This window comes from Rhamphochromis sp. 'chilingali' (genome assembly GCF_963969265.1).
Source record: "Rhamphochromis sp. 'chilingali' genome assembly, chromosome: 17".
Lineage (NCBI taxonomy): Eukaryota > Metazoa > Chordata > Actinopteri > Cichliformes > Cichlidae > Rhamphochromis > Rhamphochromis sp. 'chilingali'.
In genome coordinates this window covers 34,478,859-34,506,012 of record NC_137944.1, presented here as the reverse complement: position 1 = coordinate 34,506,012, position 27,154 = coordinate 34,478,859, and the positions used below count along the sequence as shown (strand labels likewise).

Sequence of the window (27,154 nt, the reverse complement as noted above, 5' to 3'; positions counted from 1 at the left end):
GTAAAATAATAAAATAAATATTCTTCTGTAGCAATAACAAAGTATAACATAAATTATTCTGTAGCAATTACACAAGAATATCCAGTAATGTCCCTGCCTACAATTAAACACATTCACTTACCGAAAATCATCTGCTGTGGCAAACGGGTGCAAGCCTTTGACCACAAACTGAGTCACTGCTCGGTGACATTCGTCTATCCTGGCCTGAAAGGAGACGCTGCCGGTAGACTGCAGCGAGAGCTGCCAGCATCTGAGCCAGACTCTGTCTGTCTCTCTCATCATGGTCACTAAATGCACAGTAATGGCAGGTTTGTAATAAGGCAGATCGCGCTAACATAATATGCACTGTTGTTGATTATTTACCTGCCGCATTAACAGGAGAGGACGTGCAAACGTTACCGCTGCTGCTGGTTGAGATTCACGAGTCCGGAGCGGAATTAAAAACACGACATTCATTTAAGGTCATCGCGTGTTTTGTGAGCAAATGCTTTTGCATATTCGTAGTGTTTCCTCCCTTAAATGAAATATCTACTTTGCAAGTACTGCAAGTTGCCCTGTTGTCATCTGTTCTCGTAAAGTATAACCAAAGTTTTGAGCGTTTGAGCCGCCATGTTTCCTGCCAGGTAAATGACGCTCCGCAACGTGGTGATGTCATTCGGGGCGACTGGACTCGATAAGGGAATCGTTTGCAAAAATGCCAAACAATTCCAAGGAATTGAAACAGTGGGAACCGGTTCTCAACAAGAACCAGGTTTCGATACCCATCCCTACTCCTGAGCTTAATATTCCTTCCCCTTGCTTCTGTACCAAGCCATGCAGGCAATTGTGATGATGAAAAAAGAAGAGAGTCCTAAATTGTGCGTGGATTATAGGCAAACCATTAAAGAGGCTTACCCCACCATGCATACAAGGAATGGATGCTTGGTAAGAGATGTTGTCTACTGCCAAGCAAGTAGACCACATGTTAAGTATAATATACTTAACATTGATATTTTGCAGTAGACTGCCAGAACCCACAAAGGAGCTGTATTTTGTATCCAGAAGGGACTTTTTGAGTGGGATGTGATTTTTTTGGACTGTTGTTAAATCTCAGTTCTTTGGTCTTTGGGCTGAAGGAAGAACAACACTCGGTGTATAAATGCTCAATCAACAATCTCTTTATTCCATACAATTCTCATTATTCCATGCAACACTTTTGAGCATTAACCATCTGGAGGGGAGATGTGGACAGGAGGGTGTCCACCAGATCTCGAAGTGCCTGAGCGTTTCTCACATTCCTATAGCTTCAGCCCCCCTCCAAACTAAGCATTCACATTCTTTCTCTCTTACGGCGCCTACGTGACGGCCTTGGCTTCCTGTTTTATCTCCTCCTGATGAGATGGGGCAGAAAACCTCTATGGTATGCTCTGTTCTCTTCTAATCAGACAAATAAGGCCATGATTCTCTGAAAATAGTATTTCTTATAACTCAGCAGTATCATGCATCATAAAACAATATCATTCATTCACCATAAATCAGCAGTCTAATGTAATACAAATCAGTTTAATAAATGTAGTCGTTTTCCTTCAAGTCAGGAGAATAATGCAAACTAAAGCTACATAATAATTTCACAATCTTTAATTAGGGGCATAACGTGGCATAAGATAATATAATAATCTCACACTGTAGAACTGTGATTTCCAAGTAATATACCTACCTGGAAAAGCCACCAAAATCCAGATGCACTCTCCAGAAGGCCCTTCATTACTTCATGTCAATCATCGGCTCCAGATCCCAACTTCAGCATCAGCCAGCTCCAGCATTAAGGTATGCAGTGCAACCTAGTGGCTCACCCTACCAACTTAACTCCTCCAGGGCACCCTCTAGTGGTGGTTGTGGAGTCTGACACTACCAGTGTACATCAGTGTGTGGCGGGGGCATGGTATGCCGTTCCCATACAAAGAATTGCAGTCAACCTGATGTGCATTATTGATGTCATAATAGCCTGTGTCATCTGATTCACAGCACACCTAAAATCTGAATTAGACTCTGCCAACAGGAATCAATCTTATTAACGTTATGACATCTCTCTGGGGAGTTAGCTCACACCAGGTTACCACCAAAAGTGGAAGCAGTAATGTGAATAAATGTTTTTCTTTAACAGAACTTAACAAAAGACTTCTAACTACACCCGCTGACTGCACAACTCCTGCTGTCTGTAACGACTCAGTTTCAAATGCTGAGTAGGAAATTAGTTGCTGTGTACCTCATGAAGAAGGAAGTGGTTTCTGTGATCAGCTCTTTGACGCATTCAAGCCACAAAGTCTCTGATCAGATGTGAGACAGTAACATTAAAAGCATTAAACGTTATTAAGTTTATTTGTAGCTCATAAGGCCACATTAGTCTGTTGTGTTACGTATCTGCAAGTTTCAAATCACATAACAGCAAAAGAGAAGAAACTACAGCATTTTTAAACACCATTTAGCAATTTTGCTTTATTTATTATTGATATTCATGACACTAATCATCATTTGACTCAAATATAAAAACAGCAGCCGTGTCTTTTTATCTATAAAACAACAGCAAGTCTGACATCTTCAGTGACCAGTCTGAAGTCTGCAAACATGCTCATGCTGCAGCACATCACAGACCATATCATCACATCTGTGAGACTGTGGTACACAAAGCCTTAAAGTCAGGAAAAATGGCAAGGCCTTTCCAAATAAGAAATAAATAATTTATTACATTCTATAATCCTTACAATATTTAACTGACAGAGAGTAAGTGAGCGTCTGTAAATACATAATAGTAGTGCATATGTTTTGCGGGTGTGTTTGTGTTTGTGGTTAGCTGCTACTTCCTTCATGCTCATCTCTTGAAACAGCTGCGTGACAGAGGCGGAAGCAGATGGTTGAGGCTTTTAGTTCTCCCAAAATGTCCACAGGTACTCAAGTTGCAACACATGTGAGATATAGCAAAGGAGACCGAGTGGATGGTGAAGAGAAAAGCCAAGTGGAGATTCAAGAACATGAAGACTACTCCATCAGTCCTGGGTTACAGGAAAATGGTAAGCACTGGAAATTTTGTGGTGCAGCAATGAATGCTGACTTTCACATTCAACACCTAAAATAGCTTAATTAGCTTAAGATGCTTTTGAAATTTTTTATGTTAATATGATTATGAAGTCTCCTTTGAAACCTTATTTAGAGATAAAGTATCTGAATTTCAGGAGTGAGACCACACCTCCAAACACGCTCCTTCTGGTTCTTATCTATGATCCCCCAATTCTAGAGCTGTTCATTCTCATTTTCATGTGAACACAGTTCGCTCTCGTCCGTTCTCGTGTGAACACCTTTGGAGAAAGTCTTTAACACAGCTTATTTTACAAGAGTAACATAATTTTACCCATCCTTCCATTTTCTTGCAATCACCTTCTCATTAGTGGTGGGACAATCAATCCAAATATCGATTGTATCGATACTAAGTCAGTATTGGTATCAGATCGATACTGGCCTAGTGAGATCGATTCTTTACTTTAAGTTCTGCTCTTGTTTCCAATGCTGTGCTTTCGGCAAAGACGAAACAGCCAAGTCGCCGGACTCGCCGCTCCTGGGACAGCGCCAGAGATGGGGGTTGTTCAGTTGTTTACATGATAATTATATTTTCACCTGTTGTTTTTGTTGTTGAGAATTTTAATTGTAATTTTTGTATTATAGTTTCTCAACAGTACTCATTTTAATTGTTTTACTGGTTTTGGTGCACTTTTATTTTTAGAAAGAAATACTAAACGAAACCATCACGGCAGACCCAATGGCATTTTCATGCTTCGCAGCATCATTTACTCTTACAAAAATCACACGGTTGCTGTAACATTACATTCAACGGCTGCAGCCCTCCCGCTGCCAGCTGTACACATCACCACCAACAACAACTTTGTCCTAATTATGTCCTGGGTTTTAACTCTTTAATAACACTATTTAATAATAAAATTAAATATGTCAGTGCGCCCCAGGGTGGCTGTGGCTACAATGTAGCTTGCCATCACCAGTGTGTGAATGTGTGTGTGAATGGGTGGATGACTGGATATGTAAAGCGCTTTGGGGTCCTTAGGGACTAGTAAAGCGCTATATAAATACAGGCCATTTACCAGGCCATTTATTAGCAATTCATTGAGTGTCAACCTTTTTTATTTAAAAGTATCGGTATCGGTTTGACACCAAAATATGCAGTATCGCACACCACCACTTCTTTTCTGTCAGCACATCAGACAACGAGCTACACAAGAAACTGAATACCATATGAACTTACTAGCAGCTTTCTCACTGGCCGACAATCTGGTCTGCTATGTTTATCCAACCAGTCGTCTCTCTGCTAAATCCAGTTATGAAGTAACCACATCCATGCAATTCAGCAAGATCACCCACCAGCAAAGCTCATAGCAGTTGCTTTGAAACAAGGCCACAGACCGGGAGAGTTAGCGGAAAAGCCAACGGACACCAGCGCCGGACCCAGAAGCCACAACGTACCCATGCTTCTGTAAAGTCTCCTGAATATCCTTCCATTAAGGATTCAGACTGGACCAGCTACAACTGCTTCCATTCACCAGCATTCTAACTTTCAAGGGTTCTTAACCACGCAAATCTAAATGTCAATCCAAAGTCTTCTTACTTGCAAAAGCAAAAATTGCAGCTCCAACAGCAAAAGCTACTGCATACCTTGTAGCTCCACCCACCCATCAGCGCCAGCTAGCAAGCTCAGTTCTGTGCAACTGCCTCCTAACACCATTTAATAACTGGAAATCATTTGCTAGTTCCATGCTCTGCTGGTCCTCCATTGCTGTTTATCTCTGCTAGTCATGGGATGCCAGTTTTAATGTATAAAACGCCTTGAGGCAACTTTTGTTGTGATTTGGCACTATATAAATAAAATTGAATTGAATGTTTTCCATCCCTCATTCTGCAAAGTGCAGTTCTCCTCTGATCAGTCTCTCAGTTTAACCAGCCCTTCAGAAACTCCCCACCCTCTGTTCATTTCAGAAATCGGCACATTAGTTATCACTACCTTACCCAAAGTAAATTAACCAGCTAGGCACCCCCTCTCAATTTCTACTCAAAGACAAACTCACATAAGCTTTCACGAGCCATCAAGCCATTACCTCAAGTCTTAAAATCCTGGCATGCGTCACTGCTCTCTGTCAGAGCTTCAGTTAAGAGTCATGCCACGTCGCTATCTGATCAAGGGTTCCCCTCATTAAGGTCTTATATTGTCCGAAATTTCCTTTGATCTCTTCTTACGCCATTCCTGCCGAATTTTACGACTTCCTCCACTCCACTATATGGAATCCTTGTGTTAGGGGCTGGTCTCCGTGTCTGAGTAAGACTCATCAGCACGGTCGATGAGTCTTACGAACAAAGCTCTGATACAAGGCACACAACAGCACCCATACGTTGCTAATATAGCAGGGAAAACAGACAAAGAAATCATAATTGACATAATAAAACCTTTCCCTTGCCCAAAGACAGAGGTCATCCATGCTTCCAGTGGGTTGTCAACTCCTGAATGGTCATGCATTGTGGTGGACAGCGTCTTCAGGCCTTCCAGAACTCTGATCACAGAGCCATCGGGTGCTGTGTTATTAGGAATAAAAGTACAGCACTCCCTTTTTCTCCCAGCAACATGTCCAAAGCATTTCTATTTTGCACTGCCATTAAAGATGTTGGACCCGACTGCAATAGTCTCTGCAATGCCTTCCTCCACCTGTGGTGAATGTCGGTACTGCGGATGCCATATTGGAATGTCAGATTTGAGTTCAAAGGTCACAGGGGAGCAGGTGGTTAAGCCAACATCAGTAGGCCCCTGTGACCACAATGTGTCAGGAAACTGTGAGAGGCCTTTAACGACCTCTGGATGATCTGTCAGTTCCCTGCCATGTGTCCTGGAATGGGATGATGTTCCAACATAGTATCATCTGTGTGAGATGTTGAAATTCTATAGGTTTTAGTACTTGGGGAGAAGGAGACATCAGGAATCTGTGTAGGTTGCCAATCAGTTGCTCGTGACGCTACGCGTATCATGGGACTGAAGTCCTTTGCTTGGTGTCCAGAATGAACCACTAGAGACACATGAGGCACAGACTCGTGACCCATTTGGAACCAGCTTTCTTGTTCTTCCGCCAAGTGGACCAGGGCTGCTACCCCCTGCGGTCCAACATAAATATCCCTGGTAGAGACCTTCCATACCTTCCCCTCCAGGAATTCATGGAACAGGTCTTCATACCACTCAGTAATTTCGCGGTCATAAAAGAGCGTCACGTGGTATGGGTCGATGGGTGGAGCATATATTGTCCAGGGCCATAATCCAGGGCCGCCAGAGCTGGAAGTGTGCCAAGATGCCATCAGAGGTTGTCAGATGGGCTCAGTAGATTTCTGCTGTGCGGTCAATGTCCTCAGACAGCAGCCACTGTCCTCTCGTGCCTGTGGCCACACAAGGAAGCGGTGTGCCATCTCTCAAAGTCACTGTTAAACCATCAGGCCCACACATGATCACAGCTCTCAGTTTGATGAGCAGGTCTCGCCCCATCAGGTTCACAGGCACTTGCGCTGAAATGACATATGGATGAGCCACTGCTTGCTTTCCAATTTCAGTCTTTAAAGGAATTACCTGCCTTTCCCCCTTCTCCCCGGCCTCCCTGTGGAGTGTGTCACTGCTGCCAGTCCGAGCTGTACCAGTCAACCTCCCAGATCGGCATTTGGGATCTTCGTCCAGGGATCATGTGTGGGTTTGGAGCCTGATGGAATGGACCACCCCTTCCTCCCTGAGGCGGGCCCATATGCTGCTGTATTTGTGGCTGCTGTGGACAGTCTCTCGACCAGTGCCCAGGCTGATAACACATCAAACAGACACCTCTAGGCCCATGACCCGCTCCAGGCGCACCCCTTCCATAGCCCAGGGCACCGGTGGGCAGCCTTGAACTACCATTACCTTAGGCGAGCCAGTTGATTTGTTCTCTTTCTTTCTCTCACTTACCTTCTGTCTCGCTTCTCCCCAGTTGAGATTAAGAAATTGTTCCTGAAGCTCCTTTAGGTCCACTTTCTTCTTATCTTTCTCTTATTAATGCTTCCCCAAATAATGCACCAGGTGTCTCTCCCAGCAATTTGCATCTGCCCCTTCTAAGTCAGGGTAATCTAAGATTTTTTCTCTTGCCTTTTCTGGTACCCCCTCTAGCATAGTCTTTCTAAACGATACCTGGGGTCGGATATTTTTGACGCATGGAATTCCCAATCTGCTCCTGCATTCGAAAAAAAGGGTGTGGAGTCTGGTCTGGTAGTGAAAGCTGCCAGTATTTCTTCCAGTGCAGTAACTGTAACGCACCGGCCAGCTATGGCTCGGAAATCCCCTACCCCATATGGTATCTTCTTTCACCCCCTGCTGCAACCACTAGGGGCATTTCTAATGCAGATGCAGGGAGCATTGCGTGTCACTCTTCACTCCAACTTGGTCACACACACCGATTATTTCCTTCCACATTTCCCGTATTTTACCATCCTTACCTGTTGGGTGTCCTCAATGCATCACCTAGTTTCTCTTTTTGCTTCTCAATTGTCTTCCATTGAATTTCTTCCTCTGTTGAACTTCTCACTCCTCTAATAATCTCCCCTTGTTCAGCAATTATTTTTTAACTGACCTGGAATTCCCTCTACTTACCACCAGATGTCGCTGTCCTTGTTGCTCCTCCTTCATCTCGCCTATGAGTCCGCCCCCTTAGGCAGTCTCCTTCACAGCTCGCTTTGAGGCACTTCCTCCTCTGCCGATTCAGGACAATGCCCTAAATCAGCACACAGAGTGGGTGCGGTCCGCTCTTTTAGACCTCAACCACACCAGAACAATGGACCCACAATCTTCAGATCACGGCACAAATTACTTAAACTGCAGCACGGCGTCTAACCGCGGTTTCTCTTTTTCCCAAAACACAATCAAATTATACCCCCCAATAAACTCACAATTTACAACAATTAGTTGGCCTCCCGTCACATTTTCCACACACACCACAAAAACACAATCTTAAACTCAAATCTCTTAGTTTCTGCACTTACTCCCAAACTTCTCTCGAGACCCCGACTCTAACGGGGATTTTCCGACACCACAAACACACTTTAGACTCCAATTCCTTTATTACTTCAATTTACTCCTGAACCTCTGTCGGGGTGCCGACTCTAACAGCAATTGCACACACTCTTCACGGCCCTCTATTTGCAGCAGACACTCCGGTTCAACCCAGCACAGAATTTAACTGGCCCAAGCAACCAGTCCTGCGTTTATGCAGACTTGAGTCCGTAACGGGGACTCTAACCCCAACTTAGTTATTTTAAGGGTTCCAGTCTGAAGGTTACCAACCTAGTCCTCCCGTCCCACGGGTCTTGCCCTCACATCCAAGAGCCTGTGGAGCAGCCAAGCCCAGAACACACACGCGGCCTTTAGCCGGTGACAAGGCACACTTCGAATAAACAGGTGGTGCTTACCTTTTCAGATGAGTTAGGCGGCTCTCTGTTCGCTTCGTTTGCGCGATCTCAGAGCAAAAATGTCCCGGGTTTCGGCATCAAAACTGTTACCTCTAAACAGTTTCACCCCAGTTCTTAGATTCCTCAGGCCTCCAGAGACAACACCAGCACTAAGTAGTCAATTCACAACACTTTTATTTATCCACACTCATTGATACAGCTTCTAGAAGGGAGATGTACAGGACCCTAGAATTCATCAGCAGATCTCAACTCCTTTGCTGTTGCTCACAGTTTTATAGACGTGACCCCCATTTTAAGCCCTATACGATGTGCCATAAAACTAAACACTGTGTTTGTATGTTGTGTGTGTGCGAGTACGTGTGCACGTACCTGTGTGTAAGTGCATGTGTATATGTACCTCTGCGTACGGAACTTCTTGTGGATCATAAAAGTGCATCTCCTTCCAGACCAAAGTTATCCAGTTTCAAACACTGCACTGACACCCCCACCCAGGTATCTCCTGGGGAATTTCCACTCAGCTTTAGCTTCGTTTTGTCTTATTTTCACAGCTCAAGGTGGGGAAGGGTCTCCTACAAGTCTACTCCTACGTTTATGACACATTTAGGCCTATGCTACATCCAGGGCAGTGTCAGTGTCTCTACTATACTTCTACATCCTATAACACATTTCTACATCCTAAAATAAGCTACAAACATCTTCTCCTTCTCTTGTTCGCTCTCCCTGTCTCTTGTGTTAAGCTTGCGAGTCCAAGTTCATGTCTCTCCATGTTTTAAAAGTCTTGTTTCTATGTTCATTGTGCTTAGTTTTGCTTTTCCTTGTGGTGTCATGATCATTTGGGTCAGCTGTGTCTCCCCAGGTGTTTCCACTTCCCTCATTACCCTGCTGTGTATTTAAGTCCTCTGTCTCCCTCTGTTCATTGTTGGTTTGTCTGTTTCCCTCTCCCCATGTCAGGTCAGATTCCAGGTACTGCTTGATTCTGTTTGCAGTTTTACACTCGTACTCCTGCTCAGAATCATGTTCATGTCTCGTTTTTAATTGTTTGTAATTAGATACTGACCCGTTTGGTTCTTTTGCCATCAGAATTATTGTCTAAAAGCAAAGAAAGATGCCCAACGGATTTACTTTACCAAATTGACCATCCCAGCCTTGCCGTAATGGTCTGTTTGATTCACCTTTTATTGTTTATTTTATTTTCACTTGCTGAATACGGGACAGACTTGACTGGGGGAAAGAAGGGGAGAAAGAAAGAGAAACAGCTGAGAAGAGGGACGGGGGAGAAGGGCAAAAGACAAAAACCAACAGAATGAGCAAAAAAAAAATACATATATCGATCACCTGGATCACCTGTTGAGAAAGAAAAAAGAAAACAAGCGGAAGAAAACAAGAGTAATAGAATAAACAACGTCATTGTGCAGCACGTAAGATTGACAGCACACAGTGTGCTTTGAGGTAGGAGCAAAAAAGGGTGTAGTTTGTGGGTGTGATCACCCGTGTGTACACCTGTGAGCATGGACGCGCTTGTTTTTTGTTTTTTAAAAGGTTCCTTCATGTAATGATCTGCCAGAGGGTGTGGGGGGGCCACAGCCCCGTCCTCCAGGGCATGAAGCAGGTATGGAGGAGATCAAAACTCCAGACATCCAGAGGCCCCCAGAACACAAGAGACCAAGGAAGACCAACAGAGGGGCAGCCGCGCCACTGTCCCAGAAAGAGCTGAGGAGAGTCCCAGATGAGGGCTCACTCAGCAGCCGCGGAGCAGAAGCCAGGGGGGGTTGCAGTGACGCGCCCGTGTGCTCCGCCGGCAGCCAGCTGTGCCTGAGTGACCGAGCCCCAGGCCGAGAGGCCGGGGGCACCCCACCTCCGAAGTGGCCCGAGCGAGCCCCAGGCTCCAGGCCCCGATAAGCGGCCGCCAAGGAGTGAGCCGGCGTGTACCTGGACGCCCATCCCCGGACACAAAGAACCACCAACGCACCGACACCTGAGGGAGTCCGCCACTGGCAGGGAAAGTGGTGGTGGGGGGAGATAGGCCTCCAAACCTTGGAGGGCCTGAGATGTCCCCAGAGAGGTGGCGCCTGATACCCAACCTGACATATAGACACAGACATACAGGCACACACAGACACAAACATCCATTCCCACCCTCATGCTCTCATATGCACTCACTCCACACTCAACCAACGTGGAGACAGACATAAAGAGACGCTGTACACACGATCACACTCCCCAAGCGTACTCTACGAACCGGGTCTAGGTGCCCCCGCCCCTGGAGGGGGGAACTGCACCCAGACCCAGGTGGTGTTACCCTTTTCCCTGCGGTGGGGAGAGGCAGACCGCCCCGACTCCACAGCAGCAGGGAGGCCCCACACTCCAGACCGCAGTCGGACGGCCAACTCCTCCTACTAGCCCTCCCGCTCCAGCGGGCCGCAGAGAACGGGGGTGAGAGAAGACTCCAAACCTCCCTCCACCCGCTCATTGTAGTGTTGATGCATGTGTGTTCTAAGGTGCATTTAAAACCCAGGAGGGCATGGAGCTACCTGCCAGAGAGCAGCAGGTAAGCGCATGGTCCCTCCTGCTAGCCCTCAATGTCTACGTGTAAAATTGAGAGGTGGGCAACGACGCCAGGGGTGAGGTGTACACCCTGATGGTAATTTGGATTCCGTGTATCGTGCCCACCCCCAAGATCCTATATGTATGTGTAATGAGAGTGTGAGTAATGTGAATGTCTAAGTTGTGGGATAAAATTGAGGCAGAGGCAGCCAGAAGGGGACAGGGGGTGGCCTCCTCTGCACCCTGGTGACACACCCCTACTCCAAGGCCCTGCATGTGTGGGTGGTTGTGGTGGAGCGGGAAGAGGGGGGCGTGTGTCTTCGCTGATGTGTCGCCAGGGTTGTGGGCTGGTACATGCATGAATCTCAGCATCATCGGCTAAAATTCATGTGAACTTCTGCTACACTTGATGTAACTTAACTTGACCATGAAACCACAACAACTGTGTTCCAGTCACACACTGTTCTTTACTTTAAATCACAAAGCATCAAACTAACCTGTTTATCTTGCACTAACCTGAAGAGGATTTCCATGCAGACTTTAAATAACACAGTCCACCACAGTGAGATTTGCAGCATGTTTGACAATATGAAAAAAACATAACATTACATTTACAGAGCCAATATCTGATTTACAAACATGATGACTTATACTTAGGGATGGGAATCGAATTGAGAACTGGTTCCCACTGTTTCAATTAATTGGAATTGTTTGCCATTTTTGCCATTTTTGCAAACGATTCCCTTATCGATTCCAGTCGCCTCAAATGACATCACCACGTTGCGGAGCGTCATTTACCTGGCAGGAAACACGGCGCCTATGCGGCACAAACGCTCAAAAGTTTGGTTATACTTTACGAGAACAGATGACAACAGGGCAACTTGGAGTACTTGCAAAGTAGACATTTGATTTAAGGGAGGAAACACTACGAATATGCAAAAGCATTTGCTCACAAAACAGACGATAACCTTAAATGAATGTCGTGTTTTTAATTCCGCTCCGGACTCGTGAATCTCAACCCAGCAGCAGCGGTAACGTTTGCACGTCCTCTCCCGTTAATGCGGCAGGTAAATAATCAACAACAGTGCATATTATGTTAGCGCGTTCTGCCTTATTACAAAACCTGCCATTACTGTGCATTTAGGTGACCATGATGAGAGAGACAGACAGAGTCTGGCTCAGATGCTGGCAGTTCTCGCTGCAGTCTACCGGTAGCGTCTCCTTTCAGGCCAGGATAGATGAATGTCACTGAGCAGTGACTTAGTTTGTGGTCAAAGGCTTGCACCCGTTTGCCACAGCAGATGCCCCGATTTTCATTAAGTGAATGTGTTTAATTGTAGGCGGGGACATTAGGCAAGGCAAGTTTATTTATATAGCACAATACAACATCAAGGTGATTCAAAGTGCTTTACAGAGACATTAAAAAGATAAAACAAATAAAAAGCATGATTTAAAATGGAAAAAAAAGAGAAGTAGATAAAATCAGTAGTTAAAATGTAAGTTTTGAAATTTAAGCTTAAAAGTAAACAGTGCAGATTTGGTGCTGTATTCAAATGCAGCTGAGAACAGGTGAGTCTTCAACCTGGATTTAAATAAACTGAGTGTTTCAGCTGATCTGAGGCTTTCTGGGAGTTTGTTCCAGATATAAGGAGCATAAAAGCTGAATGCAGCTTCTCCGTGTCTGGTTCTGACTCTGGGAACTGATAAAAGACCGGATCCAGATGACCTGAGGGATCTGGATGGTTCATACTGGGTCAGGAGGTCACTGATGTATTTTGGTCCTAAACCATTCAGAGCTTTATAGACCAGTATTCCACTACAGATTACAGATTACATGCCCCAAAATGTATTTGTAACGTATTCCTTTACGTTACTCAATGAGAGTAACGCATTCTGAATACTTTGGATTACTTAATATATTATCAAGCTTTTTACAACTACATGAATGTACTATTGCTGTGTGAATTATTACTTTTACTGAAGGTTACTCGCCGTACTAATACTGACTGCATGGACTAAAACATGGATAACTCTTTCCATGCGCAATGCGAGAGCTTTTGCGAATACTTTGAGATCAGTTGTGAGCAGAGATATTGGTCTGAAACTAGAGCACTCAAGAGGGTCTTTTCCCTTTTTAAAGAGAATGGTAATAAGTTCTGTTTTCTGGTCTCTGGGGAAAGACCCGTTCCGGATTGCAAAATTAATTGAGCCGGTCGGAGCGGGCACGCTCCGTTTTGCGTAACTATTTTTAAATCCCGGTAGCTCTGCAACCACGTGAGCTAGCACAATAATTCTTTTTCATATGAAACCGGAGGAGTTGTACTTACATCTTATGCCATCAGCTTGTCCTCGGTTTCCTTCCACATATAGCTTTGCAAAAACTGCATAAAAAGCACTTGCAGCAACAAAAACATAATATTCCAGAAACACACTTTGCCGATCCGATCAGCTGTTCGTAATACTTCCTACGTCCATCAGCGCGAACTATCCTATGTCCGCCATGACCTGCCCGAAACCGGAAGTGACGTCATTTTCGCGGAAATTTAGTTTGTTTTTGTTTTTTTTACCATCAGGGCCTTGTAAGCCTATACTGGTGTAGTTATGTTTGACTTTATGACTTTCTGTGTCGTTTCTGGGATGCTTAGAACTCAAATTGCACTGCTGGAAATAGTTTATTTTGATGCATATGCTGCTTTTTTTGCAAATTTACAGTATAATATTTATTTTCGTTTTTCCTGCAGTATATAAAAATTGGTCTGTTTCAAAAATAAAACTATGAAGACACTTAAAATAAATTTCCTGTGGTTGAAAACTATTTTGTTAACTTTTTTGTATTTACAGTTTTGAGGGATAAACCTCTTAAATTTCTCTAACTAGAAATATGTGTTAAAAAAAACAAAAACAATTTTCAATTTTTTTGTAATTTATTGCACTTTTTTGCAATTTATGTAATTACTATGCACTTAATGCATACATATTATTAGAATCTGGGTTATAATGGTTGTATTGATGTATAGCAACTTGAAATGCTCCCAAAAATGGCTCCACAGCATGTAAAAATATAATATAAGTTCTGGCGGACTTGGTTCTATGGTAGGTCTTAAAGGGTTAAGGTCTTTCAGCGCTCTATGCAGCTCATCTAGAGTTAATGCGATTACAGGTAGTATCCTTAAAATTGATATTTGATTTATACAGATTTTCAAAAAATGACAAGAAAGTCGCATTAATGGACTGAGCATTTGTCGTATTTTTACCATTTGCAGCTGTTATAGCTAGGGATGGGTACCGGTTTTGACATAAACGGTAGTAACCAGACCGAAAAGCAGCGCATATTTCAGTGCTTTATTTCGGTGCTTTTTTTCCCTGAGATGTCATACACTTTGGATTCTAGCCAATCATTTTACCTTTCCAAGGATAGTAGGCGGGGCCAGGTACGTACGTTCTTTTAGAGCAGAGCTACAGAGTAAAAATGCCCAAAGCGAAGCGGTCAAAAGTCTGGCTGTACTTCACAGCAAAAGATGCAAACTCAGCAGCAACAAGTGCTTTAAGGTGATACTGTCAAAGGAGGTAACTCCTCGAATCTGATGAAACACCTGGCGACGCGTAGCGTTTTTTTAAAGCCGAGAAATGCACCGTATTTGATAGCTTGCTGCGAGACCTCACACCGTGCACGTCTACTGCGGGTGTGGTGCCTGTTATCGGACCCGGAGTTAGCAACATCCCCCAAAAACCCGAAGAGGAGAGTCCTGGCCCCTAGCCCTGCCAGTGTAGCAGAAATGATGAGGATGATGATGCAGCAGCAGCCGCTCTTCTCTGCGTGAGTAGCTTAATGTTGTTCGTGTGTAATTCACGTTGAGTACGCTAACCATTGTTACGAGTTCAAAAATTGGGGATGGATACAAGAGGAAAAACCACAATAACAACACTGGTCCGGCCGGGTTGAGTCAAACGATGATTTTAATGAACACACGCGTGGGAGATGGACACCGTACGCAGACAGCATCAGATCTCAAAATGGTGGAGCATTGATCAAACTCTTATAGCCTCTAGTTGCCCCCACCTTATCATAAAAGCCTAAACATTCACATGCTTTCTCTCCCGCAGCGCCTAAGCTACGACCTTGGCTCCCTGTTTATCTGCTCCTGCTGAGATGGGGCAGAAAACTCAAGCATGTTCTGTTCTCTTCTAATCAGACAAATAAGGCGATGACTTTCTGCGAACAGTATTTCTTATAACTCAGCAGTATAATGCCTCATAAACAATATCATTCATTCACAATAAATCAGCAGTCTAATGTAATGCAAATCAGTTTAACAAATGCAATAGTTATCAGCTTCTTCTAATTCAGGAGAATAATGCAAACTAAAACTACATAATAATTCAGTCTTTAATTAGGGGTATAACATGGCATAAAATAATATTATAATCTCACACCATGTTATTAAATTAATGCATGTAAGCAAACACCGTTGTAGTTACATGCAGCTGTCTTCTTGTTTGATGGAAGATGCTCCCTTCACCCTGGCCAAAAAGGCTAAAAAGACCAAAGAAAAAGTGGAAAACCGTTAAACATGAGAGGTTTTTGGACAAAGTTTGTGTTTTTTCCATTGTTTAAGCACTGCTTCCAGCCAAGAGTGATACCATATATGCCCTATAGCTGCAGAAAAGGCTAACACTGTTATCTTTATACAAACAAACAGCTAAACATGAGAGGTTTTTGGACAAAGTGTGTGTTCTCCATTCTTTAAGCACCGGTTCGAGCACCGTTTAAGCACCAGCACCGTTTCCAAAGTACCGGTTTGGTACTGGTATTGGATAAAACCTAAACGATACCCATCCCTAGTTATAGCTGGAATATGTGCCCTTGTTTCACATTCTTTAAGCATAAGTGCCAACAAACGACTAGGACGCTCTGATTCAAAATAGTACTTCTGTCTAGTTCTATGCAAGAAGAACTCTGATTTGGACAAGGTTATTGCATCATATTCTTCCTTCAGTGAAGCTAGGAGTGTAGACTGATTGTCCGACTGGATAAGTTTTGGCAGATTCTGTAAAGATTCTATCTGATTTTCTGAATTGGACACCTGAGCAAGTTTGTTTTTGCCAGCATGGAGGAGAATGAGATGGAAAAGCCACGAATGAAACATTTTGTAGCCTCCCATAAGACTTGTGGGTCGATATCTTCATTAGCACTGATATCTAAAAGATCCTTCAGCTGGAGCTTAAGCAGGCTGAGAAAGGTAGAGTTAGTTATTACATTGAGATAGATAACCATTTGCACTCACATTCACACTGGTGGGCAATTTCGAATCACCAATTAATCTAACCCCATTAACTGCATGTCTTTGGACTGTGGGACTAAACCAGAGTACCCAGAGAGAACCACCACTAATACAGGGAGAACATGCAAACTCCACACAGAAAGACTTGTGATGGTGGAACTGAACTCCTTCTTGCTGTGAAGCAAACATGCTAACCACTGTTCCACTGTGCTACACGGCCAATCTGATTACAGTCTTTAAGAGTTTCATGATTCATAGTTCTCTTTCAGTTCTCTTGCAGATGTAATAAATCATACTTCTCTTATTTTGTTACTCCTGTGAGGCTGTTTGTGGGCAGAGATTTTTCAGATATGCTTAAACATGAAGCTAACTGAAACCAGGTGTTCTGTTTTAAACACACATTCGGAAATGGCCACTGTTTATAACACAGTTGTGTGAACTGAAATGTCAAAAGTCTGCAGGACCAACTCTGGTGCCTCATTCAATGAACACAGCTCACCATTAATATTATGATCGTTCATTAAATATCAGGGAAAACATTGTTGACTAAGCAACACTGTGTTCGGGAAACACATGCCAGCTGAACTTAAAAGAAAGGTTTAAAAGACGTATTGTTGTTTTGAGCAAAGAAGGGCTTTCTCAGCATGTGATCACAGAAAAACTGCTTTTTATTTCATTAATAAAATAACATCATGAAAATGATGTGCCACTTAGTGTTTTCCTTGTTTGAACTGCATAAAACATATAATGCATGTATGACTTCTATCTTTTTCCATATTTGAACACATATTTTATAAACACTGCAAGCAGTTTGTTGTGCAGAGTCATTTTAAAAAAATGATAAATAAAGTCACACTTTAGTGTGTCTCTGTGTTTGTGTGAATGTGTTGGAAAACACTTACGTGGCCAGTTAAAGTGGGTGTCAAAGATTACATGTATTAAAGGTATTAAAGGTAATGAGCCCTGCTCTAAACAGCTTTCATGAAGCTGAATCTATTCAAGATCATATTCCTTCATTTCAGATGGCTTATCACCTCGTACTTTATGGTGGTTTTTGGCTGTGGCTGACCTTTGAACATCTTTTTAGGGCTCCTGTTGGCCTGTGGGATAGGTACTTGGAGCTGTCCTGTAAATCTGCTATTCTATGAGATATATGAGAAGGGGACTGAAGTTTAGAAAGAGAGGAGACATAGTTGCACAGTCAAAAAAAACTCTGTGACTATGTGTGGGCAGCATGTTTCACTGTTTCAGCAGGCAGTTTAAAGAAAGGCTTTACGCCGGCTTGATTTATTCTCTGTGTTTTAGTTTACATGTACAGCCAGATTACAAGGAACCTGGACAGCAGGAAGCAGGAAACCCACACTAGCAGACTCTACTCAAAACCACCCAAAGCAGGAACTCTCTTTCTGAGAAGTGATGGTGCTCACCACTGCAGCACCACGCTGCCCTGTTAGTTTCTGTGCTGGTAAAAATAAAGATGAATAAATAGTTCACTCTGACATATTTCCTGTGTCACAAACACTTCTTCTCTCTGCTGCTTCGATGTACTTACAGTTTGTAGAAGGCAGCGTCTAACAAAGCCGTGTTATTATAAACATACTGCAGCTGCTGTGTTAAACCTGTATGTTTTTGATATGATAAGCAGCAAATATTAAAAACAAGTTGTTGGAGGTATTTTAATGAGCACTAAATGGTTTCCCGATCCCACTGAAATCCACAAATGTATTTAAGCTACTGCAAGTTTCTGTCATTTATCATTTTTAATGATTTAATTACTGTATTAATGGAATTTCAGCATTTTTAATTTATATAATGGAACTGGAGGTCTTGCAGGATGTTGTTTGCAGTGCTTCATAACTGACTCTTACACGTATCATGACGTGTCAGAAGAACTGTGACTCGTCCTGTTTTACTTCCTCAATATTTTCATTTCAAAGCTGTCGGACTTAAAGACACAGACAGACGGTGAAGCTGCTCAAATATCTTTCAGCTCAAAATGTCTACAGAAATTCAAAGTGTTGAAGATTTCAGGGTGAAATACAGCAGAGGGTCCCAAGAGGATGGAGGAGTGAGAGAGCAAAGTGAGGTGGAGGTGTTAGATGATGGAGAGCAGCACCCTGACGTTGGCCTACAAGAAGCTGGTAAGCAGGAAATCATCAAAGTGACCAAACCAAAGAAAATGTTGGTGATGAAAGTGTTGTTCAGTGTCTTTTAAAGCTCTGATATCCGACCACTTTAAGACATATTAGTGTTCGTGTCACATGTGCCCAGAATATGTTTCCAGTCCAAACTGGCACACAGATCATTTGTTGCACTGGGCCTGTTTACTCCCAGTTAGGAGCTCCGTTTCTAACCGTCTGACTGTTTCAGTGTCTGTGGCTTCAAGTCCAACTGGTTCAGCTGCTGCTCTGCTTTCAGGAAGAGGTCTGTGAGTGGCAGAGAGAAGCAGCCAATAGGAGCAGCACAGCTCTTTTAACCCGTTAGTTAATGCAAAGCGTTTAAATCAGTATTTCTGTTCTGTGGTCCGACAAGGAACAGATGGATATCTAAACAAATTCTTTGTTAAGTCAGTATATGTGATTAGGAGAAACACAAACAGATGAAAAAGCTTTTAACTTAAAAGTGTTTAAGTGTAGTTTAAACTGTAGAGTTTAACTGTACTAAAGAACAGAGTAACCAATAGAACTCATTTAACTCATCAGCCCTTAATGTTTCTACAGTTCATGGTTGTTCCTTATTATTACATTTGTGCATCACTCATGTGTGCATATGATAAAGCTAATAACTGTTACATCAGGACTGCTAGGTATCCTGTTCCCATGGAAACATTGTCTTCTGAAGTATTTCAAGAGAAATCAAACACACCTGTCCAACAGCAGCTGAAACACGCTAAAAAGATATCAGTTTTCTGATTTCTGTTGGTCAAAATATATTTTGCTGCTGACCACAAATGTGTCTAAAATGTAGTCATGTCTCAACATTGCCAGCCACATTAGAAAAACACATTTTGTGATGTGCAAGAACCACTCGATTTAACATTCCTACAAAGGAAATTAACTAAATGTAAAGAAAAATGAATTCCAAAGTGTCTTTAGTGCCTCATCAGTGGACTCTTTGTGTATTTTCTGCATAGATGAACACTTCCAGAAGAACGTTCCAGCTTCAACAAGAAGCTGGCTCAGAGTTTTTGAAGTAAACCTGGGAGTGCTGTATCTTCTGATGCTGGCTGCAATCACGACACGCTGTGAGGAAATTTAATTCCAACATGTATTAAAAATTATTATTATAATTTAAATTATTATTATTTACATTTGACATCTCTACATGAAACTATTTGAAATTTAGACCTGCTTTTGTCCAGTTCTTATTCTCCTCCTGCAGTGTTTCCTCTGGTAGGATATGATCTTTTATTGGGCTTTGAATACATAGTGCAGAAACATATGTAACGTTTATTTGTTTTTAACATCTATTCCCTTTATGAAGTTAGGCTAGAACAGGGAAAACAAAAAAATCATCCACACTGCTTTCTAACGGGACCACACTCTCACAGTCTTCCTTGCTGCAGGGGAGGGGTAGTGCAGTGTGCTCAGGGGGCAGGGAAGGCTGGCCAACACTGCAGCTACCATCATTCTAACCACATCTTCCCTATTTCAGTAGCTTTCAATGGCTCGAACAGAAGAAAAGGGTTGGAGTAGCTGACAGGGACAGGAAGAGCGAGCAGGAGAGAGTTTCTCTGACAGTGTCAGAACAAGCAACAGCAGATGGGCGCTGGGGAAACATTTTTGATTAAAAAAAAACACATTATAAATTAACAAACATCTGGGCTGATTTCTTCCCCACCTACAACACTCAACACGGTGATTCTGTGATTATATCAACAAAGCAGACAGGCAGCAGAATCTGCTGAAGAGTGATACAGGTGCAGTCACACTATGTTAGACAGTGGCGGTCTGTTATCATTATGCTGGCTAGTTAGTTCACTTGAGATAATTAGGGAGCTAACATGCTAATGTTTGTTTCATTTATTTGAAAGGAAAATGAAAAACTTCCGTCGATGATATTATTTAGTTTTAAATCAGTTTCGTTGCTCTTCAACTAGATATTTTAGTCACTTTGGACAAAGAGCAGCTGCAGAACAGAAACAATGAACTGAGCAACAACTTCAGCCTTCTGGCTAATCACTCCAGTCAGCTACAGGAAGAGGTCAAGCAGCTCAAAGAAAAGATGGAAGGTAAAACACCTTTGAATCACGATATGAAAACATCTCTGTGAGTCAAGTAAAGGCTGTAACTTTCAGCACTGAGTAGAAACTGTATTTAAAACATGTGTTTGACATTAAGAGAAGTGTCCCGATCGATGGACAAGATTTGGAAGCAGCTGTTACTTTAAATCCACTGAGAGTGAAACTTGGTCTGACAGCAGGAGAGCCTGTCAGGATAAAGGAGCTGATCTGGTGATGATAAACAGCAAAGAGGAACAGGTGGGTGTGTTTGTTCATGTCTGTGTGATCTTTGATGGAGCTGACAGTCATCTGTTACTTGTGTCTGTGACCTGCTGTCAGTCTGTGACCTGCTTCCTGTCTCCACTCTGATGGATTTCTTTCTGATTTCTACACAATGGAAGAAAAGTTTCATCACAGTTATTCTTCCTTCAGACATGTTCACAAGATGATGTCACTACAACAGAAGTACTGAATTATGACTGGAGACAATATTTGTGTCTCTACTCAAAAAGGAATTTATCAATGAACTGAACATGAGAGGAGAGTCCTGGACTGGTCTGACAGGCAAACAGACATCAGGAGGATATAAATGGGAATGGGTGGACGGATCAGCGCTGACAGAAAGGTGAGACATTAGTTTGTTTCTATTCCAGAGTTATTATTTAGAAGTGAAACATGGATGTTTTGGAAGATAGATCAGCAATACATGAGTTGAGCTATTTTCCAACAGCCCCACAAACTGAATGTAAAGAAAAGCAGAAATCCTCCTTTGAATGAACAGCTGTGCTTGAACTCTCTTCATCTGCAGTCTGTGATGACGTTCAGTTACAACAAGTCAGTTTGAAGGAATCAGGATTGAAAAAAGTTTACTCCAGCTTAATATCATATTTTATTTTTCTGACAGGTTGTGGGCACCAGCACAGCAGAGTACGAGTTATGATTCCTATGGAGTCTGCTGTGATGATAAAGGGAACTTGAAACAGGCAGTTGAACATTATGTTGGTTACAGCTCGAAGACCTTCATCTGTGAGAAATGAGTTTGGTGCTTTGATGTAAATGTTTGAATAATCCAACCAAAGACACCTCACTATGAAACGTCCTGCATGAGCCTCAGACTCAGCTTACAGTCTTTACTTGTTCATTCTGCATCATATATTGATTACATGTGTTATCTAAGGACCTTGGAAAGAAAAGCTTCTGGACTTGTTTAAGTTGCTTGAAGACGTTTCACCTCGTCCACCTTTTGGATGATAGGTGAAACAAAAAAAAAAAAAGGGGGGGGGGGGGGGGGAATGTACAATGAACATAGAGAAGCAAGGCACTGATAACTATAACAATAGTAGCATCAACAACAACAGTAACAAAACAAAATGAAACCGGTCTCAAAAGGAGACTGCTATCCTTCCAGTGATCCCAGTCCATCTTCTCATTTTTCAGACTATTTAAATGCTTAAGTGCTTACACCCAGTCCACACCCAAACCAAAACGCAGAGTATTAGACCGAACTTTGGAATAAATAACTGGCAACAAGTGATATAACAACACATATCCCAAGCATAAATGGGACTCTGTAGAGTTTAATTGTTGTTATTATCTTGTACCTGTTTCGGCCATTCATAGTTATTCCAAACTATGTATTGTCAGTGCAGGAAAAAAAAAAGGGAGAGCGAGTCCTGGCCCTGGACATATATTAAGCGCACGTTTTGGGTCTTTAAAGGTCATTTCTTGTCCGTCCGCGGTAGTAATCCTCAGCGTCGCTGGATACCCCAGTGGACTCCGTTGCAACTGTGAAGTAGATTCCTCACCTCAGTAAAGGTGGCACGCTGTTTATTCACAGCTTGGGTGAAGTCCGGCAGTACGCGAATACAATCACCATCTACAGTTGTTATCACCCCAGCCTCGGCTGCCTTTCTGAGAAATATTTCCTTTTCTGTGAACTAATGACATTTCACTACAAATGCGCGGGTGGCTGGTCATCTTGAGTTGGCTTGGTGCAGAGGGTCCAATGCGCCTATTCTAGAGTCGGCACTTTTTCTAGACCAAGAGCATTTTTCAGCATTTCCGACGCATATTCAGATGGGTGTTTCCCCTGCTCTCATCCCTCCTTTACCACCATAACGCGGCCGTTGCAGCGCTGTGACCTAGCCTCCAAATCCTCGCACCAGGCCTTCAGCAGGGCAAGCTCTTTTTTTCAGGCTGGAAATGTCGATTCCATAGAGTCGGAATTAGCAGTGACTCCCTTTTCCAACTCAGATGTGTGGTTTTCAACCTTATCCAATCTTTTATTGAGTGTCTCAACGACGTTATGCAGCTCTGTTTGGGTCTCTGCAGCCTTTTCATCTATTTTCTCCAGCAATTCTTGCTTCATTCATTGCAGCTCCTTCAGGATTGCCTGCTGCTCGCCCGCAGTTGTCTCCGTGGCATTTGGGCATGCTAGGCTAGCTGGGCCAGCAACTAGCTCTCGTGTCCTGCTCCATCTTGTTGGCTTGAATTTTTTTGGGCATGTTGTCCATAGACTGGGATGGTTCTTTTCTAATATGTTGTTGCTCTCATATGTGAAGTAATATCACGTAATTTTCTAAGAATTATATGGTAAATCCAAGGGTTCAAGGGCAGAGCTCACAAATCAATGTCCTCACATGGCGCTGCCGGTTAAAACATTTAACAGAATATAAGGGAATCAGCTCAGATGTTATTTTTAAGGCATAGAATTAGAATTCCCTAAACAGCTAATGCCAGTTCATGCTTAATACCATTTTGCACCACAAGATGGTACAGTTAGACAGCTTCTAGTCTGCACAGAGATCAATCTTGTATTGTTTGTTTTTACAATACATCATTAATATTTTTGTTTGCTACCATATGGGTGAACACCCACACTTTATTCAGCTGCTGTAAAACTGCAATGAGATTTTGGTTCAAATTTCTGCCAATAAGTTGATTCATTCCCATTCTCATGTTAATTCACACTTTGCATTTTGTAATTTAATGTACTGTATATATCACACACTTAAACAAAACAAAACGTTTTGTAAAACTGCTGATTTTTTTCTTCTTTTTATACTGAAAAACATTCCCTTTGTAGTCACTCCTATTCAAATTCAAATTTTCAAATTCAAATTCAAATTCTGTAGCACTACCGAGACAGTGAATTACCGCAACAGTAACATATGAAAATAAGCACCAAAAACACAGCACCAGGTTGTCCCAGTGCACGTATACATTCTTATGAGAGAGGATTGGGGCCAATGGAAAAAAGAAAAACTGGGGACATCTTTTTTTTTTTCCAAAGCTTTTTTTATTTACCTCCCTGGTTTCTGAGTCCTGGATTTCGATCCTACTCTGCCTGCCACACAGCGCACATTGACAGAGATAATTGTACCACATTTTTCCAATATAAAGTGAAGGCTGAACTTCACCTTAGTATTCTGGAGGGCCAGGAGTGACAAAATGATTTAGATAAATATGGTAAATGGTAAATGGCCTGTATTTATATAGCGCTTTACTAGTCCCTAAGGACCCCAAAGCGCTTTACATATCCAGTCATCCACCCATTCACGCACACATTCACACACTGGTGATGGCAGCTACATTGTAGCCACAGCCACCCTGGGGCGCACTGACAGAGGCGAGGCTGCCGGACACTGGCGCCACCGGGCCCTCTGACCACCACCAGTAGGCAACGGGTGAAGTGTCTTGCCCAAGGACACAACGACCGAGACTGTCGGAGCCGGTGCTCGAACCAGCAACCTTCCGATTACAAGGCGAACTCCCAACTCTTGAGCCACGATCGCATCATTAAATAATTTAAAATTTGTCAGTAATAAAGTAAATCTGTCATTAATTAATTAAAATTAATTAATTTTAATTAATTAATTAATTGTAATTAATTAATTAAAATTAATTAATTAATTTTAATTAATTAATTTTAATCGTATCGATATCGAACCATTTGATACAGTGCTTTCGGTTTGGTACGCATATGTATCGAACAATACAAAATTTGTAATTTATTTTATCAACTTTCCTTCTGACGATGCTGTCTGTGTTGAGCGCTCAGTGAATCTGTGTTCGACTACTCCGCCTAGGCTGCACTGTCGAGCGCAGATCCACTGAGCGCTCAACACAGACAGCATCGTCAGAAGGAAGAGCGCAGGGCAAGCTAGCGAGACAGAAGTTAAGCTCTCCTTGCAACATGAACCTCCCCCACCCTCATTCAGATCTGGCGTTTGGAATTATTTTGGTTTTCATGTGACGTATGACCCTGAAGGTAAGCGAGTCATGGACTAAAGTAAAACAGTATGTTGGATGTGCCACGCAATGCTCAATTACATTGGTGGGAACTAGTGTGTTAGCGCAGTTAGCTCGTTAACGTGTTGGCCCTCCAGCCCCATGCACGGGGCGATCAGGGGCAGCTCGTTAACGGAGATTTGCCGTGTTGTGGCGTTAACGTCATTTCAACGACAGGGCTCTCAAAATTTCAAAATCCCTGGTAGCCCTTCGGGCAGGGACTCTTCAGTTTTTGGTAGCCCAAAATAAATTTAAGTAGCCCGAATAAAAAAGCGAGCAATTTTTTGATTGATGTTTTGTTTCCTGTTTTGTTTCCTTTACAATATTATACATTAAAGTATAATATTGTAAAGGAAACAAAACATTAATCAAAAAATTGTTGAAAAACAAAATTACAACATTGTATAAAAACAATCATCAACTCAAATACTTGGTTCTGATTGAACAGAAATTTCTATGAACTTGTAAGAACTGTGTAGGACATGAATCAGTCTGTGTCAGATCCTGAATTTGAAATTTCCACTGAAGTCACGGGTAAGAGACAAGTAGAACCAAGATTGAGGCCGTTTGCTTTTTGAAGTTTGCAAAGACTGCTAAATTGTGCCAGTGGTAGTTCACTGTGCGCATGTGCGCATTCGCTGTCAAAATAAAAGACGCACCAGATAAGAAGTTGCAACGCGCGTTTGCGTCCATATAAAAGGCTGTTTTTGTCCGCTAGCGTGGGATTTTCACGGCACATTCTGCACCACATCTCTGTGTGTTCATCATTTGTTTGAAGCCAGCTCACCTCCTGCAACTACTTTTCTGAGAATACGCGCTTCTTTTGTGGTTCGGACTCCTTCTGACATTTGTTTGGAGGTGGAGGAACCTCACAGTAATTGCTTAAAGGAGCTTCTTCGACATCTTTAAGAGTTCTAAACAAATGTCTGTCCTCCTCCAGAAAATCTTATGTACGCAAACACGCGTTGCAACTTCATATCTTGTGCACGTTTTTTTTTTTTTTTTTGACAGCGAATGCGCACCTGCGGACCACTTATGTGCAGCCCTGGTTATTTAGCTCGTCATATTGCAGCCACAGAAATTCTTTTGTCCATGAAACCATAAAGCTGCACTTTCTTTTTGCCTTATAGTCTGATTTGTCATAACTTCTCCGTTTTGTGGTAAGCTTTTCTTTGGCTGTCACTTCTTCACCCTGACCTGTCTTATTTGGCTCAGCAGAACTAAAATATATATCCTGCTGCTTTTACACGCGCACTCACATAAGCTCAGCGATTCTCTGCGCGATCAACCTCTCACATGTTTAAGCTGCAGGAGATTTCACTTGTCATGTTTGCATAGTAAGCTAACGATTAATAAGACGATGTCAGAGGAATTGGTGCGCAAATTATCATCACTCACAGATCAGTGCTGTCGCTCTCTATACACAGTTCGCACGATTGCAAAGTGAAAGCAAAAAAACAAGCGCAAATTCAAACGCGATTTCAATATGTCACATATTGACAGTGGCTCACCGATGCCAATGACATAATTACCCAGCTACATTTCCGAAAGAATGCAAAAGCATTGACATATATTTTTCCTTCCTACAATAGCCCGACAGGCAGGGCAGAGATAGATTTTGGTAGCCCGACTGGAAAGATCGCTAGCCCCAGGACGTCGGGCTAGCGATTTTGCGAGCCCTGAACGAGATTAACCTGAAACCACATTTTCGCATCAGTTTGTCAGGTCCCAGGGTCAAATCTAATGAGTGGCCTGTGTTGCAAAACAGGTTGATCTGGTGGTGGCTAAATAAATTAAGGATTTCAACAATGGTGTTATGCTTTGTTTAAAAGAAAAATGAAAAAGGCAAGAAGCAAGGGGAGATGAGGAGGAGGAGAAGGAATTTTGTCTTGCTGCTGCTGCAGGAGAGGACATGAGATGGTTACACTCTCCTTTTCCTCATATAACTTCAAATCAAACTCATTGTTTAAATTAGGCTCTTCAGATAGCACAGGATAGTGAGAAATGGCCACAAATCTATTATGCTGTAGACATGAAAGCATGCATGTTGCTCAGGGCACACTCAGGGTTTAAGAGCAGCATTGTCCTTTCCTTTTCTGCTCCCGGAGCTACAGACAGCCCATTCACTGGCACTTGAGAGAGTAACTATGGTTACAGAAAGCCTCTCCATGTGTGTATCTCTGAAATTTTCATGTCTCATAAGAAACAAACTCAGGTCATTATGTCCATGGAAAATGAAGAATGCAGAATTATTGACTTTTTATTTATAACTTGAACCTCCTAGGACCTGGCGTCCACATATGTGGACATGACATTT

The 27,154-nt window shown here is 42.6% G+C and overlaps 1 protein-coding gene across 1 annotated transcript; it reads left to right on the top strand.

Annotated features, from left to right (window-relative positions):
- Nucleotides 1–18,321: 18,321 nt before the first annotated feature.
- Nucleotides 18,322–21,640, top strand: LOC308384717 (uncharacterized protein; the record flags this gene model as incomplete). The annotated part of the gene is made up of 6 exons (XM_080863306.1): nt 18,322–18,466; nt 19,459–19,569; nt 20,425–20,556; nt 20,666–20,805; nt 21,060–21,172; nt 21,452–21,640. 6 exons carry the CDS (start codon nt 18,322–18,324, stop codon nt 21,582–21,584), a joined length of 774 nt encoding a protein of 257 aa, XP_080719432.1. The 3' UTR covers nt 21,585–21,640.
- Nucleotides 21,641–27,154: the final 5,514 nt, after the last annotated feature.